Source organism: Mobula birostris, chromosome 8 (assembly GCF_030028105.1).
Source record: "Mobula birostris isolate sMobBir1 chromosome 8, sMobBir1.hap1, whole genome shotgun sequence".
NCBI classification, from domain to species: Eukaryota; Metazoa; Chordata; class Chondrichthyes; order Myliobatiformes; family Myliobatidae; genus Mobula; species Mobula birostris.
In genome coordinates, this window is record NC_092377.1 from 17,262,117 (window position 1) to 17,278,209 (window position 16,093).

At 40.9% G+C, this 16,093-nt stretch overlaps 1 protein-coding gene across 10 annotated transcripts in view; it reads left to right on the forward strand.

The window, feature by feature from the left end:
• The window catches only part of cep170aa (centrosomal protein 170Aa), a 181,532-nt gene that overhangs the window by 48,310 nt on the left and 117,129 nt on the right, over window positions 1-16,093 (forward strand). For 7 of the 10 annotated variants that reach the window (XM_072264845.1, XM_072264848.1, XM_072264847.1 and 4 more), the window contains exons 2-4: window positions 10,454-10,597; window positions 11,109-11,141; window positions 15,698-15,787. In XM_072264845.1, the coding sequence (XP_072120946.1) occupies window positions 10,493-10,597; window positions 11,109-11,141; window positions 15,698-15,787 (228 nt within the window). In that variant the 5' untranslated portion in view covers window positions 10,454-10,492. The remainder of the gene's footprint in view (window positions 1-10,453; window positions 10,598-11,108; window positions 11,142-15,697; window positions 15,788-16,093) is intronic. The other 3 variants (XM_072264849.1, XM_072264854.1, XM_072264853.1) reach the window with 1 other exon arrangement.

Genomic DNA, 16,093 nt, shown 5'->3' on the forward strand with positions numbered 1-16,093 from the left:
TTCATGCAAGATGGCCCAAGAATCTCATAGAACTAGAAGCCTTTTGCAAGGAAGAATGGGTGAAAATCCCCCAAACAAGAATTGGAAGACTCTTAGCTGGCTACAAAAAGCGTTCACAAGCTGTGATACTTGCCAAAGGGGGTGTTACAAAGTACTGCCATGGAAGGTGCCCAAAATCAGTTCATCTTTTACTCGCTTAGCTAGTCACAGTAACAGAAATTTTGACCGGGGTGCCCAAACTTTTGCATGCCACTGTATGGGTGGAAAATTAAATAAATAGTGCAAAAGAGGGGAAAAATTAGTGAGAAAGTGGCATGGGTTCATTGTCCATTCAAAACTCTGGTGGAGGGTAAAAAGCCGTACCTAAAAAGTTGTGTGTCTTCAGGTGCCTGTACCACCATCTTGATGGTAGCAATGAGAAGAGGGCATGAGTCTTTCATGACACATCAAGTCTCCTTAAATTCCTAATGAAACATAGCTGCTGTCATGCTTTCTTTGTATTGCATCAATATGTTGGGCCCAGGATAAATCTTCAGAGATGTTGACACCCAGGAACCTGAAGCTGTTCACCCATTCCACTGCTGATCCCTCAATGAGGACTTGCGTGTGTTCCCTTGACTTCACCTTCCTGAAGTCCACAATCAGTTACTTAGTCTTACTGACTCAATCAGCTGATCTATTTCACCTATGTATGCCTCCTCATCGCTATCTGAAATTCTACCAGCAATAGTTGTCGTCAACAAATTTACAGATGGCGTTTGAGCTGTGCTGAGCCATACAGTTGTGGGTTTAGAGAGAGTAGAGCAGTGGGCTAAACACACATCCTTGAGGTGTGCCAGTGTTGATTGTCAGCGAGAAGGACCTGTTATTTCTGATCTTTCTTTCAAACTGTAAATCTTATTCTTCCTGTAAACAGCTTCCCAGAATTGCTTGCAATGGTCTAGTTGGCCAAGCCAATAAAACACAATTTAATTTACTTTATACCTGCACTTGCTACAGGAGACACTGCCTCAAGCTGCCTTTTTGTTACTACCATCAGGGAAGGAGGTACAGGAGTTGGAGTGATTCAGAAACAGCTTATTTCCCTCTGCTATAAGATTTCTGAACAGTCCATGAACACCACCTCATTATACTTTCCTTGTACTATCTACTTTGTAATTTGTAGTAACTTTATGTTTTTACTGCTGTTATAAAACAATAAATTTCACTTCAAATAAGGCAGTGATAATAAACTTGATTTTGAAGAAGGCATTATCTACCATTAGTGATCCCCGCCATCTGGGCCATGGTATCTTCTTGCAGCTACCATAAGGGAGAACAGAAGCCTGAAGTCCATGCCACCAGGTTCAAGAATGATGAGATCACCGTCAGAATGGAGGAGTAACACCTTATATTCTGTCTGAGTACCCTTCGACCTGATGGATGAATATTGATTTCTCTTTGCGTTTCTAAAAAAAAAAAATCCTTTCCCTTCTTCTCCTCTATTCCCCATTCTGGCCTCTTACCTCTTCTCACTTGTCTATTACTTCCCCCAGGTCCTCTCTTCCTTCCCTTTCTCCTATGGTGCATTCTCCTCTCCTATGATGCATTCTCCTCTCCTATGAGATTCTTTCCTTTCCAACCCTTTACTTTCTCACCCACCTGGCTTCACATATCACCTTCCAGCTAGTCCTCCTTTCCCTCCTCCCACCTTTTTATTCTAGTGTCTCTCCCCTTTCTTTCCAGCCCAAAACACTGACTGTTTATTCATTTCCTCAGATGCTGAGTTCCTCCAGTGTTTTGTGTGTGTTGCTCAAGGACATTCTGTTCTTGATCCAACCAGCAAAATTCTAATCGCTATACTTCAGTAACAGATGTGTACTTCAATCACTTTGCACTAAAATGGACTTTGTAGTTCTCTAATTGTGTTTTCCTGTTTAAAAATGATGTGTATAACATGGGTTTAATTTATATTTTTGTGAATACCGCTTACATGTGCCTGTGATGCTGCTACAAGTAAGGGTTTCATTGCATTTGTGCACACATGTACTTGTCCATATAATACAATTGACTTTGACCTTTAAAGAACCACTATATGCATTTAATCAGCAGGCCAGGCAGCATCTCTAGGAAGAGGTACAGTCGACGTTTCAGGCCGAGACCCTTTGTCAGGACCCTGACGAAGGGTCTCAGCCTGAAACGTCGACTGTACCTCTTCCTAGAGATGCTGCCTGGCTTGCTGCGTTCACCAGCAACTTTGTGTGTTGCTTGAATTTCCAGCATATGCAGAATTCCTGTTGTTATATGCATTTAATATCCACTTTACTAATGATTTCAACTTGAGGTGCTTTTCCTTTCGCTGTTAATTCATTCAATTGAAGTGGCTACCAGATCAGCAGTATGATTGATTCTTTCTTGTAGTTAGGCATCCAGTGAACGCAGTACAATGAAAGATATTCTGTGGTAAATCCCAGCTTTAAGATGAAATATTAAACCAAAAGCCTTGACATTGTTTTGAAGAGGAGCAAGAGCATTTTGCATGGTGTCCTGTTTAATTTCTTTCACGGTCATCCCACAAATATCGATTACCTACTATGTACTTGAGATTAATATGTCACTGGTAAACCCAGTGTTTATTTCCAAAATATTTGGTTAGATTATCCCTAGATTATCTTCGCATTATTTCATTATCTTCAATTTAGACAAACGAGGAAAAGGCTGCTTGAAAGTCCAGCCCTCAAACTTGGCATAGATGCTGTGGTCATGTTTTCCTGTGTGGCTATCTACAGTAGACACACGACACACTGGGAGGTTTCTATTAATACTGTTTCAACAAAATCTTTCAAATTCCCTTGAAGGAAAACTGAATAAACATCAGGAAACTCCCATTCCTAGCCCAGCATACCCAGAGTGGAGGCCCAAGTTAATGCTTAGTCATAGAACATAGAAATCTACAGCATGTTACAGGCCCTTTGGCCGTAATGTTTTGCCGACCATGTAACCTGCTCTAGAAACTGCCTAGAACTTCCCTACCACAGAGCCCTCTATTTTTCTAAGCTCCATGTACCTATCTAAGAGGCTCTTAAAGACCCTATTGTTTCTGCTTCCACCACCGTCTCCGGCAGTGCATTCCATGCATCCACCACTCTCTGCGTGGGAAAAACCTACCCCTGGCATCCCCTCGTGCTAGCCATTTCAGCCCTGGGAAAAAACCTCTGGCTATCATCACGATCAATGCCCCTCATCTTGTACACCTCTATCAGGTCACCTCTCATCCTCCGTCGCTCCAAGGAGAAAGTGCAAGTTCACTCAACCTTTTCTCATAAGGTACGCCCCCAAATCCAGGCAACATCCTTGTAAATCTCCTGTGTATTCTCTCTACAGTATCCACACCCTTCCTGTAGTGAGGTGACCAGAACTGGATATAGTACTCCATGTGGGGTCTGACCAAGGTCTTGTATAGCTCCAACATTACCTCGTGGCTCTTGAGCTCAATCCCACGGTTGATGAATGCCAACACACTATACACCTTAACAATGCTGTCAACCTGCGCAGCAGCTTTGAATGTCCTGTGGACATGGACCTCAAGATCTCTCAGATCCTCCACACTGCCAAGAGTCTTGCCATTAATATTATATTCTTTCTTCAAATTTGACCTACCAAAATGAACCACTTCACACTTATCTGGGTTGAAGTCCATCTGCCACTCTCAGCCCAGTTCCGCATCCTATCGATATCCCGTTGTAGAGCATAGAACATAGAATAGTACAGCACAGTACAGGCCCTTCGGCCCACAATGTTGTGCTGACCCTCAAACCCTGCCTTCCATATAAGCCCCCACCTTAGATTCCTCCATATACCTGTCTAGTAGTCTCTTAAACTTCACTAGTGTATCTGCCTCCACCACTGACTAAGGCAGTGCATTCCACGCACCAACCACTCTCTGAGTAAAAAACCTTCCTCTAATATCCCCCTTGAACTTCCCACCCCTTACCTTAAAGCCATGTCCTCTTGTATTGAGCAGTGGTGCCCTGGGGAAGAGGCGGTGGCTATCCATTCTATCTATTCCTCTTATTATCTTGTACACCTCTATCATGTCTCCTCTCATCCTCCTTCTCTCCAAAGAGTAAAACCCTAGCTCCCTTATTCTCTGATCATAATGCATACTTTCTAAACCAGGCAGCATCCTGGTAAATCTCCTCTGTACCCTTTCCAATGCTTCCACATCCTTCCTATAGTGAGGTGACCAGAACTAGACACAATACTCCAAGTGTGGCCTAACCAGAGTTTTATAGAGCTGCATCATTACATCGCGACTCTTAAACTCTATCCCTCGACTTATGAGAGCTAACACCCCATAAGCTTTCTTAACTACCCTATCCACCTGTGAGGCAACTTTCAGGGATCTGTGGACATGTACCCCGAGATCCCTCTGCTCCTCCACACTACCAAGTATCCTGCCATTTACTTTGTACTCTGCCTTGGAGTTTGTCCTTCCAAAGTGTACCACCTCACACTTCTTCGGGTTGAACTCCATCTGCCACTTCTCAGCCCACTTCTGCATCCTATCAATGTCTCTTTGCAATCTTTGACAATCCTCGACACTATCTACAACACCACCAACCTTTGTGTCGTCTGCAAACTTGCCAACCCACCCTTCTACCCCCACATCCAGGTCGTTAATAAAAATCACAAAAAGTAGTGGTCCCAGAACAGATCCTTGTGGGACACCACTAGTCACAACCCTCCAATCTGAATGTACTCCCTCCACCACCACCCTCTGCCTTCTGAAGGCAAGCCAATTCTGGACAAACTTTCCTGGATCCCATGCCTCCTAACTTTCTGAATAAGCCTATCGTGTGGAACCTTGTCAAATGCCTTACTAAAATCCATATAGATCACATCCACTGCACTACCCTCATCTATGTGCCTGGTCACCTCCTCAAAGAACTCTATCAGGCTTGTTAGACACAATCTGCCCTTCACAAAGCCATGCTGACTGTCCCTGATCAGACCATGGTTCTCTAAATGCCTATATATCCTATCTCTAAGAATCTTTTCCAACAGCTTTCCCACCACAGACGTAAGGCTCACTGGTCTATAATTACCCGGACTATCCCTACTACCTTTTTTGAACAAGGGAACAACATTCGCCTCCCTCCAATCCTCCGGTACCATTCCCGTGGACAACAAGGACATAAAGATCCTAGCCAGGGGCTCAGCAATCTCTTCTCTCGCCTCGTAGAGCAGCCGGGGGAATATTCCGTCAGGCCCCGGGGACTTATCTGTCCTAATGTATTTTAACAACTCCAACACCTTCTCTCCCTTAATATCAGCATGCTCCAGAACATCAACCTCACTCATATTGTCCTCACCATCATCAAGTTCCCTCTCATTGGTGAATACCGAAGAGAAGTATTCATTGAGGACCTCGCTCACTTCCACAGCCTTGCAGGCACATCTTCCCACCTTTATCTCTAATCGGTCCTACCTTCACTCCTGTCATCCTTTTTTTCTTCACATAATTGAAGAATGCCTTGGGGTTTTCCTTTACCCTACTCGCCAAGGCTTTCTCATGCCCCCTTCTTGCTCTTCTCAGCCCCTTAAGCTCCTTTCTTGCTTCTCAATAGACCCATCTGATCCTTGCTTCCTAAACCTCATGTATGCTGCCTTCTTCCTCCTGACTAGATTTTCCACCTCACTTGTCACCCATGGTTCCTTCACCCTACCATTCTTTATCTTCCTCACCGGGACAAATTTATCCCTAACATCCCGCAAAAGATCTCTAAACATTGACCACATGTCCATAGTACATCTCCCTGCAAAAACATCATCCCAATTCACACCCGCAAGTTCTAGCCTTATAGCCTCATAATTTGCCTTTCCCCAATTAAAAATTTTCCTGTCCTCTTTGATTCTATCCTTTTCCATGATAATTATAAAGGCCAGGGAGCAGTGGTCACTGTCCCCCAGATGCTCACCCACTGAGAGATCTGTGACCTGACCCGGTTCATTACCTAGTACTAAATCTAGTATGGCATTCCCCCTGGTCAGCCTGTCCACATACTGTGACAGGAATCCATCCTGGACACACTTAACAAATTCTGTCCCATCTAAACCGTTGGAACTAATCAGTTGCCAATCAATATTAGGGAAATTAAAGTCACCCATGATAACAACCCTGTTATTTTTGCATCTTTCCAAAATCTGCCTCCCAATCTGCTCCTCTGTATCCCTGCTGCTACCAGGGGGCCTATAGAATACCCCCAGTAGAGTAACTGCTCCCTTCCTGTTCCTGGCTTCCATCCATATTGACTCAAAAGAGGATCCTGCTACATTACCCACCCTTTCTGTAGCTGTAATAGTATCCCTGACCAGTAATGCCACCCCTGCTCCCCTTTTTTCTCCCTCTCTATCCCTTTTAAAGCACTGAAATCCAGGAATATTGAGAATCCATTCCTGCCCTGGTGCCAGCCAAGTCTCTGTAATGGCCAATACATCATAATTCCATGTATGTATCCAAGCTCTCAGTTCATCACCTTTGTTCCTGATGCTTCTTGCATCGAGGTACACACATTTCAGCCCTTCTACCTTACTGTCTTTACACTGTTTATTCTGCTTCTCTTTCCTCAAAGCCTCTCTGTATGTTAGATCTGGCTTTACTCCATGCACTTCTTTCACTGCTCTATTGCTCTGGGTCCCATCCCCCTCGCAAATTAGTTTAAACCCTCCCGACCATGCTAGCAAACCTACCTGCAAGGATATTGCTCCCTCTCGAGTTCAGGTGCAACCCATCCAATCTGTACAGGTCCCACCTTCCCCAGAAGAGATCCCAATGATCTAAAAATCTAAAACCCTGCTCCCTGCACCAACTCTTCAGCCACGCATTCAACTGCCATCTCCTCCAATTCTTACCATCTCTGTCACGTAGCACTGGAAGCAATCCTGATAACCTCTGATAACCCTGCAGACTATTCACAACACCTCCAACCTTTGTGTCATCAGCAAACTTGCTAACCCACCCTTCTACTTCTTCATCCAGGTCATTTATAAAAATCACAAAGAGTAGGGGTCCTAGAACAGATCCCTCCAGAACATCACTGGTCACCAACCTTCATACAGAATACAAATCATCTACAACCATCCTTTGCCTTCCATAGGCAAGCCAATTCTGGATCCACAAAGCAAGGTCTCCTTGGATCCCATGCCTCCCTACTTTCTGAAGGATACTTGCATGGGGAACCTTATCAAATGACTTACTGAAATTCATTTACACTACATCCACTGCTCTACCTTCAATGTGTTTTGTTACATCCTCAAAGATTCAATCAGGCCCGTAAGGCAAACCTGCCCTTGACAAAGCCATGCTGACTATCCCTAGTCAGATTATATCTCTCCAAATATTCATAAATCCTGCCTTTCTGGATCTTCTCCAACTACTTTCCCACCACAGATTCACTGGTCTATAATTACCTGGGTTATCTCTGCTCTCTTTCTTGAACAAGGGAACAACATGTGCAGCCCTGGAATCGTCAGGTACTTCTCCGATCCCTATTGATGACGCAAAGATCTTCGCAAGAGGCTCAGCAATTTCCTCCCTCGCTTCCCACAATAGCCTGGGGTATATCTCATCCGGTCCCAGTGATTTATCTAACATAATGCTTTGCAAAAACTCCAGCACATCCTCTTTCTCAATGTCTATATGCTCAAGTATTTCAGTCCACTGTAAGTCATCTGCACAATTGCCAAGGTCTTTTTCCTGGTGAATACTGAAGCCAAGTATTCATTGAGTACCTCCACTACCTTCTCCAACTCCATGCACATGTTTCAACCTTCTCACCTGATTGGTCCTATTCTCATACGGCTCATCCTCTTGCTCTTCACATACTTATTGAATGCTTTGGGGTTTTCCTTAATCCTGCTCACCAAGGCCTTCTCATGGCCTCTTCTGGCTCTCAATTTCATTCTTAAGCTCCTTCCTTGCAACCTTATAATTTTCTAGAGCTCTAACAGTACCTAGTTTCTTGAGGCTTTCGTAAGCTTTTCTTTTCTTCTTAACTAGATTTTGTGTCAGGAAACCAACCTGATCACACCTAACAAACTCCACCCCATCTAAACCCCTTGCGCTATGGTAATGCCAATCAATATTAGGAAAGTTAAAATCTCCCATGACAACAACCCTATTATTATTATTATTATTATTATTGCACCGTTCCAGGATCTGCCTCCCTATCTGCTCCTCGACATACCTGTTACTATTGGGGGGGGGGCGGTCTATATAAAAAAAAACAGCTAGTAGAGTTATTTGCCCCTTTCCTGTTTCTGACTTTCACCCACACTGACTCAGTAGACCATCCTTCCATGACTTCCTCCTTTTCTGCAACTGTGACACTATACCTAAGGAGCAATGCCATGCCCCCACCTCTTTTGCCTCCCTCCCTGTTCTCTTTGAAACATCTGAAGCCTTGCATACTCAGCAGCCGTTCCTGCTCCTGAGACATCTAATTCTTTGTAATGGCCACAACGTCATAGTTCCACATATTGAATCAAGCTCTTAAATTCATCCACCTTTTTATGATACTCCTTGCATTAAAATAGACACATCTCAAATCATCAGGCTGAGTGCATCTTTGCTGTGACATCTGCCTATCCTTCCTCTCAAGCTCTCTACAAGCTGTCTCTACTTGTGCTTCAACCTCCCCATCCTCTTCACTGCGGTTTCCACCCCCCGCAAATCCGCTTGGATATTGGTCTGCCTCGGATTCAAATACAACCCGTCCTTTTGGTACAGGTCCCACCTGCCCAAAAGAGGTCCCAGTGATCCAAAAATCTGAATCTCTGCCCCCTACTCCAATCCTTCAGCCACGCGTTTATCATCCACCTTATTCTATTCCTATACTCACTGTCGCGTGGCACAGGCAGCAATCCCAAGATTACTACCTTTTGAGATCTTGCTTCTCGGCTTCCTTCCTAACTCCCTGCATTCTGCTTTCAGGCCCTCCGCCCTTTTTCTACCTATGTCGTTGGTACTAATATGTACCTCGGCTTCTGGTTGCTCACCCTCCCATTTCAGGATATTGTGGACGTGCTCAGAAACGTTATGAACCCTGGCACCTGGGAGGTAAACTACCATCCTTGTTTCTTTCTCACTGTGAACAGGCTACATTATTGCATGTGTCAAGGACAGAGATTGTAAGGAAATAATTTAAGGGTATTCTTAAAGCCTCCTTGGGGGGGAAATATGCAACTTCTCTGTAAGAACCCTGTAGCCCTTATCCATTCAAATGGATCAGGAATATTTGTACTGAGAACCTTAATGTTCATGCATCAGGAGGTCAGATGCTCAGAGTAAATGCTGGAAGGAGCACATTACCTAACAATCTGCTCATTCATCTGCTCCACCAGTCACCTCTTATCTCATCCATGGAGGAATCTGCTGTTCCCTCCTTTGACTCATCAGCCACTTCAGTTCCCCTTGAACTGCAGACATCATTGAACAATTCAACTTTAATCATGAGGGATCATGGCAGAACACCAGTGACTAAACTTAAAGAATTCTGTGCAAAGGAGTCTTTGTTTCACTCAGCTCTTTAAAGTATGAATTAAATGTTTCATTGTTGGTTTCTTAATTTTGGCTTTAAAAAAAGATCTAAAGGCTCTGCCTTACGGAATCTTGTGGTATAAAATTAAAGTATCAGTACCTGAAGTATCTTGGAAAAAAAGCATGAAAATCAAGTGTCTTAAATGTTTTCTGTTGACTTCTGAATTGTTCTCCAATGAGATATTTTACCCAATAAGCACTTTGTTCTGGAATGAACTCAATTACATTTTATACTATGTACGTTGGGCAAAAAAAGGATAAATAAGGTTGCCAATTATATACACTAAGAAGGGAAAACATCCTATAAATGTTTATGCTATGATTCTGTTAAGTATAATAAATTAGCTTGTTAAATGTCAATTGTGGGAAAATATTACAACTATCATAACACGTTAAATCAGTGTTCGTGGTGGCAGACACTTGTGCAACAATAATGTAGTTATTTGATAGTCATTCAGAACCTTTTGTGAAGTAATTGCAAATTTCCACATTAATACCAATAGAAGTGACTAAGTATAGTGTTTTTAGGTTTGATGTGCTGATTTGCTGTTTTGTAAGAAGAATTTTGAAATATGCTCAATGATATTTCATGGGAAGTCAGATCAATGTTTCAAAAAATGCATTTAATTGCTTTTGCTGTTCTGGAACTACAAGTATCATGCAGCTGTACACTTAACAGCTGGGAGCTTGAGTATAAATTTTCAACCATCCTCAAATCCAGCAGCCTCTGTCATTTTCTGTGATATCTTCAGACATTTGGCTTTAATCAGAGCACAGAATGCACCAATGTGTATGGCAGGGTGCATTGTATGGTTCTCGTCGTGTTGCAAAGAATAAGTGAACCTTAAAATATATATTTTCTTTATTCCACAGGATGACGTAACCTTCAATCAGGATTTAGCAGCAGCAGAAATGAGCTTGACATCCTGGTTTTTGGTGAGCAGCGGAGGCACTCGTCACCGCCTACCACGTGAAATGATCTTTGTAGGCCGGGATGACTGTGAATTGATGTTGCAGGTAACTGACTGAAGGGATGATGCAGTTTTTTTTCTGTATTTTCAGCTGAACTGAGACTTGAGCTCAGCAAAGCAATTCAGATTAACTGATTTTATTCGCACCCTTTGACAGAATTTATTAAAGTTATTTAGATTGTTTACAATAGACTACATTGTCTAATTAGAATGAAAGTTTTTAGACATGAATGTGACTCTTTTCCTTTCTGTGTGTGCTCAGCTTTGAAGAGAGAAGCTGCAGATCTGAAATAGTCCAAAATGAATGTTGCCACATCTAATATTTGTTTGGATTCCAACTTTCATGACATCAGATGTATTTGGGCCAGTGGTGAAATGATATTTTTCCCTAAAACTTTAATTCATTATCATCTTTATCTATGCCACAGAAGTTTGTTTTTATTATTTGCCAGAAATTAAACCCAAGTGTTTTCCAGCATTTATAAAGCTTTTGTTTTCTTTCCCCTCCTTTTCATGCACTTTTATTTTGGATAACTTCATTTTTAAATTTTTTCCAGATGGCCAAAGTGTGCAAAGTCCTGCAGATACGAGTGAGTAGGAAGAATATATGAACAAGTGTTATTTCTTTAGGATTGGAATTTGTTTCCTAAAGTTGTGTGACAGATTTTAGTGAAATAAAACTTTAAAAAAAATATATAGTACAGTGTAAATCACATTTAAACTTCTCTTGTATTCTTTCTCCTCCCTTAGTGACAAATATGTGTGGACATGAGCCTTTTAGTTTAAAACTGGAGATGAGTGGCAATTACTACTTGCCACTTTTAAAGATGCATATTCTCTTTATTCAAACTCACTTATAAAATCATCTTTTTTGCCACATAAATGATTTCATTGTAATATGCCTCATACTTGGCCCTAAGTATAGTAGAGAGAGTTTAGAATACAATCTGTTTGTCCTGGCTTCAAAGGTTTTAGGTAAAAGGAATATAGGAGCTTTTTGGCACAAAAGATGTATGCTGAAAATCAGATTCTAATTTCACATGATAAATTTATTTCAGAGAACTCATAAGGAAGTTTGGTGTGAGAAGTGGAACTGTTGCGTGGTTGCCATATGTGGTACTATAGAATTACTCTGGCAGGTTGTTGCTAGATATGTGTTAGAAGCACTTGCTGCTGACACTGAAGAAAGGTGCCATTTTATATTATTTATTTAAAAATAATATCCATTAAAAAGTGAAGAAAAGACAAACTTATTTTTCAATATAAGTTGAAAAATGCTGGGAAATGTGCGGCAGGTCAGGCCACATTCTGTGGGAAGAGAAACAAAGCTGACATTTCAGAGGAACTGGGAAGGAGAGATAATATTGAATTAAATCATTAAATTGCAGGAAGGCGGAGTTGGAGGTATTTCCCTGATGAGAGTAAAACTAGGGTGAGCATAGGGTTAAATTGACAACAGTTTAACAGAAAATCTGGCCAATGGAGGCAGTTAGAGAGTGAGAACACAGACAAAAGTTTGAAATGCAAAGCAGTAAGATGTGCCCCGAAGATCAAACTGGGCACGTAATCCACTTCTGGGGAGAAAAAGAAGAAAAGAAGCTGAGCCAACATGACGGATCACTGGTACTGACAGCAGGGAAGTTGAAGTTCGACCATACATGAATATAGTCAATCAAAACAAACAATATTCCTCTGGGACCAAGGTGCAAAACACATTACCAACAGCACATAGCACAAACAGCATATATTGCTATGCTATCGAGTCAGGAAATCAAGTTACCTGAAGTTTTAGAATTCAGTATTAAGTCCAGAAGGCTGCAGCTTGCCCAGATGGAAGGTGCGGTCATGTTTCCCAAGTTTGCTCTTGTCCTTATTATAACAATGCAGGAGGCCAGAGGCAAATGGATCAGAGTGACAGAGAGAGATAAGGTACTAAAGTGGTAGGCAACAGGAAGTTCAGGGTTCCTCTTTGCAGACTGAATGCAGGTGCTTTGCAAAGCAGCAGTCCAATCTGCATCTGGCTTCTTCCTCATAGAGGAGATTACATTGTGAACACCGAATGTAATTCACTTGATAACCTCCATCCCACTCCAACTCTGACTTGTTGGTCTGTGGCCTCCTGCGCTTTGAAAGTCAGCCAGCACTGCAAGCTTAAGGAACGGTACCTCATCTTCCGTCCAGAGACATTGCAGTCCTCCGGACTTGGTCTTGAATTCTAGAATTTCTGGTAATGTAATTTGAATTTTTAAGAAAGTCTACAAATGCCGAAATCTAAAGCACAAGCAGAAAATGCTGGAAGTACTCAGCAGGTGTCTCTGCATTTCTGCAGATCTTTTTTGATTATTTTTCAATCGACTCCAATGCCACCTCTCATCCAGGAATGCCTACCCTGAAGAAGTTGTACTGTGCCATCGGACCAGTAGGTGTAGACTGACCTGCTGAGTACTTCCAGCATTTTCAATGTGGCTGTATCAGTAATCCATCCATGTCATTGGCTCATTTTCTCTTTAAATGGAGGACACATCCAGAATTTTGCAACTCCATTAGTGCTTGTTTTTGCCTATGCTCCCACGCTCTTGCTGCTTCCATTTGTTCATTGACAAAGTAAATTTATTTGTAGCCTACCCCCTTTGATCAGCCAAGTTTTACCATCCATGCAGCTTGACAAACTTTTCTCTCCTTCCCAGTTTTGATGAAGCATCTTTGATCTGAACCATTAGCCCTGTACTCTTGCCTCAATTGTAGCCTAAACTGTTGAGTGTTTCCAGTATATTTTGGTAGTTGGGTTCCTAGCCTACATAAAAAAAAAAATATGTTGGCCTGTTTTCTTTCAGGCATCATCTTAAATGTTACAAAGAAAAATTATATCATCATAAAAATAGTGTTTGTATTCAGTAATTTCTCTTTAGCTCAGAGTAAGCAATTTCAGTAGAATAGTACAATAGTGCTGACATTCAAATTATTCAGCTAATCTGATTAAATGACTTTAATTTACAGATATGGACAGTCATCTTCAGACTCTTTTTTTTTTGCCTGGAATCTACAATGCATTCATGTGGATGCTGAAGACAGATGTATGAATACAGTAAACAATGTGTCACTAAGTTGTGGCTAGAATAAAAATCCTTTAGAGAGTTTGCTTTAAATTACTAGAGATAATCATACATTAGATATCCTCTAGTTTTGCAGCTTTGATTTTAAAATACGTGACGCTTTTCCAATTGATCTGGCATGCAAAAAAAAATTATGTATTTGCTTTTTGTCCAATTAAAAGATTTCTACAATTTCAGGACTTTGTTCTAAATAAAATTTATCTAAGTTGTCAATATACCACTAATTTGACCTTTAAACATGGTCATGCATGTTTTGTTGAGCCAGTTGTCTCTTGAGGAAAAAAAATCTTTGTTTAAATGTGAGTAGAAATATTGCCGACTCAGACATGTCAGAGCTGGAAAAGATGCTTAAAAATTGTCAGTTGTTGGCTTTCCATGTGTGGATGTTATCTTCCTTTTGGGTTTACTAACTAACATATTTTCTTCCATAAGTTCACATTGGGATATTACACAACTATGGATGACATTTGCACTTTTCTTCCTTTGTTGGGCCAATAAAGGGCTTTTGACATCAGCATAAAGAAATTTTCTTGTGTTTATCCACCATCCTCCCCTTCATGTGCATGCATCTTATTGGTTGTCTTTTCAACTGCGATCATTAGCAATAGTACAATTAAATCACCTATTGAAGATCTGCTTTCGCAACAAGTCTTTACTATCTTTTCACCTTTAGTCAATATGAAACTGACTAACTGTTCCAAGGATTGATATCAGTGGTCTAATGAAGATAACTAATTATATGCATTGTTTACTCTCCATATTAATCTGTGAAAAGTATTCTGTATTTTTAAAGCAAAGCATGCATGGAATATTTAGCAGAAAGGTAAATAAAGTAAGTCCACATTTCCAAATGTTTTCTCTCGCTTCTCAGTACAGATGAATGCATAGAATTTTGCAGCATAGAATTGGGTGATTTCATCAGATAGGATGGTGCACCACATAAGACCTTAATCATCAAATTGTAAAATAACATGGAGACAAGCCTGGGATTAAAAAGTTCATGTTTATTAGTTTCCATTTTGGTTGGCATTGTCATTTGCAGTCATTGCTTTGTGGAAAGGGGCAGTTTGTGCCCAGTGAGCCTCCAGAAAAGATCAGAGATAAACAGCAGTCTGTTAAATGGATTGCCATCTTGAATAGCTGCTTGATGTTCCTTCAAGTTGAAACCCATTATACTTCAGAATTAGGCCTTACATAAAAAGTTTTATATTGCCAACTTGCATGAAAACCACCACACAGTTCTACTTCTGTATTACCAGGCTTTGTAATACCAAAGAAAGTTTGTTGTTTAACTTCTCTTACAGTATATGTGAATATTTAATGCCTCATTTTCAAATAGCTGGCAGAAAAAGTATCCAATTAAACTTTCAGGACATCTACCTTTTTGTCTTGCAAGGGATTTCATGATTATAAAATTCCTCTGCCATATATGCAGGCCAGATACCTATTAGGTATCTTGATTACAGTACATAAACATCATAAAAAATTTATTCCTCATCTGGGCTGAATGTGGACAACTGGGACTAGCAGGGAGGGTATGGACTAGTTGGGCTAAAGGGCCTGCTTTTGTGCTTTATTGCTTTTTGGATTTTGTAGATCCTGAGTAGGTTGGCCTCTATGTAAATCAAGATCTTGGCCCTCAGAGTAGACAAGAGGTTTGATCCTTGCATATATTTTGATGTAATGTTGTTCTTCTGCAAGAAGAATTCTTGGGTTGCTTTGCAAAAAGTAGGATGCAAACTGGAAAGAAAATAAAGCATAAAAATGAGTAGCAAAATCAAAGGGGAGGATATTGAAAACAATCCTTAAAATCAACCAAGGATCAGGAGAATGAAACGTTGACCATAAACAATTCATTCTGTATTACAGGTAGATTTCATATCATTAAAGATAGTGTGAATGATATTAAAGGACTCTGTAGTGGAGTGAAGTGAATCTGGTTTTGAGAAATCTTCAAGTAAACGTGAAATGAGATTGTTTTTATTCTGAATAAAATAAAATTTGTGGGAAAATATTGTTTTCTCTTTTCACAGTCCCGCAGTGTGGACAAGCAACATGCAGTGATCAACTATAACTCTACTGAAGATGAGCATAAAGTTAAGGACCTTGGTAGTCTAAATGGGGTAAGAGAGCCTTTGATAGTCATTGACTGACACTATATTTTTGCTGGAACTTAGTTTGATTCATTTTAATCATTATGTGTCAAAATGTCTTTTCTGTTGATCTCAAACTTTTTATGTACCGATCCTGTCTGACCTGTTGAGTTTTCTGCTTGTGTTTCCAGCAGCCTCTATCTAGTGCTTTTGAAGTAATGTGTATGCAGGGCTGGGAGGTACAAGAGTTTAGATGAGTGCTGTGGAGCTTGTCATCTAAACTCTTCCACTTAAGTGCTTAAGTACCTCCTGAATGTCAGCTAGATGACCAAATTC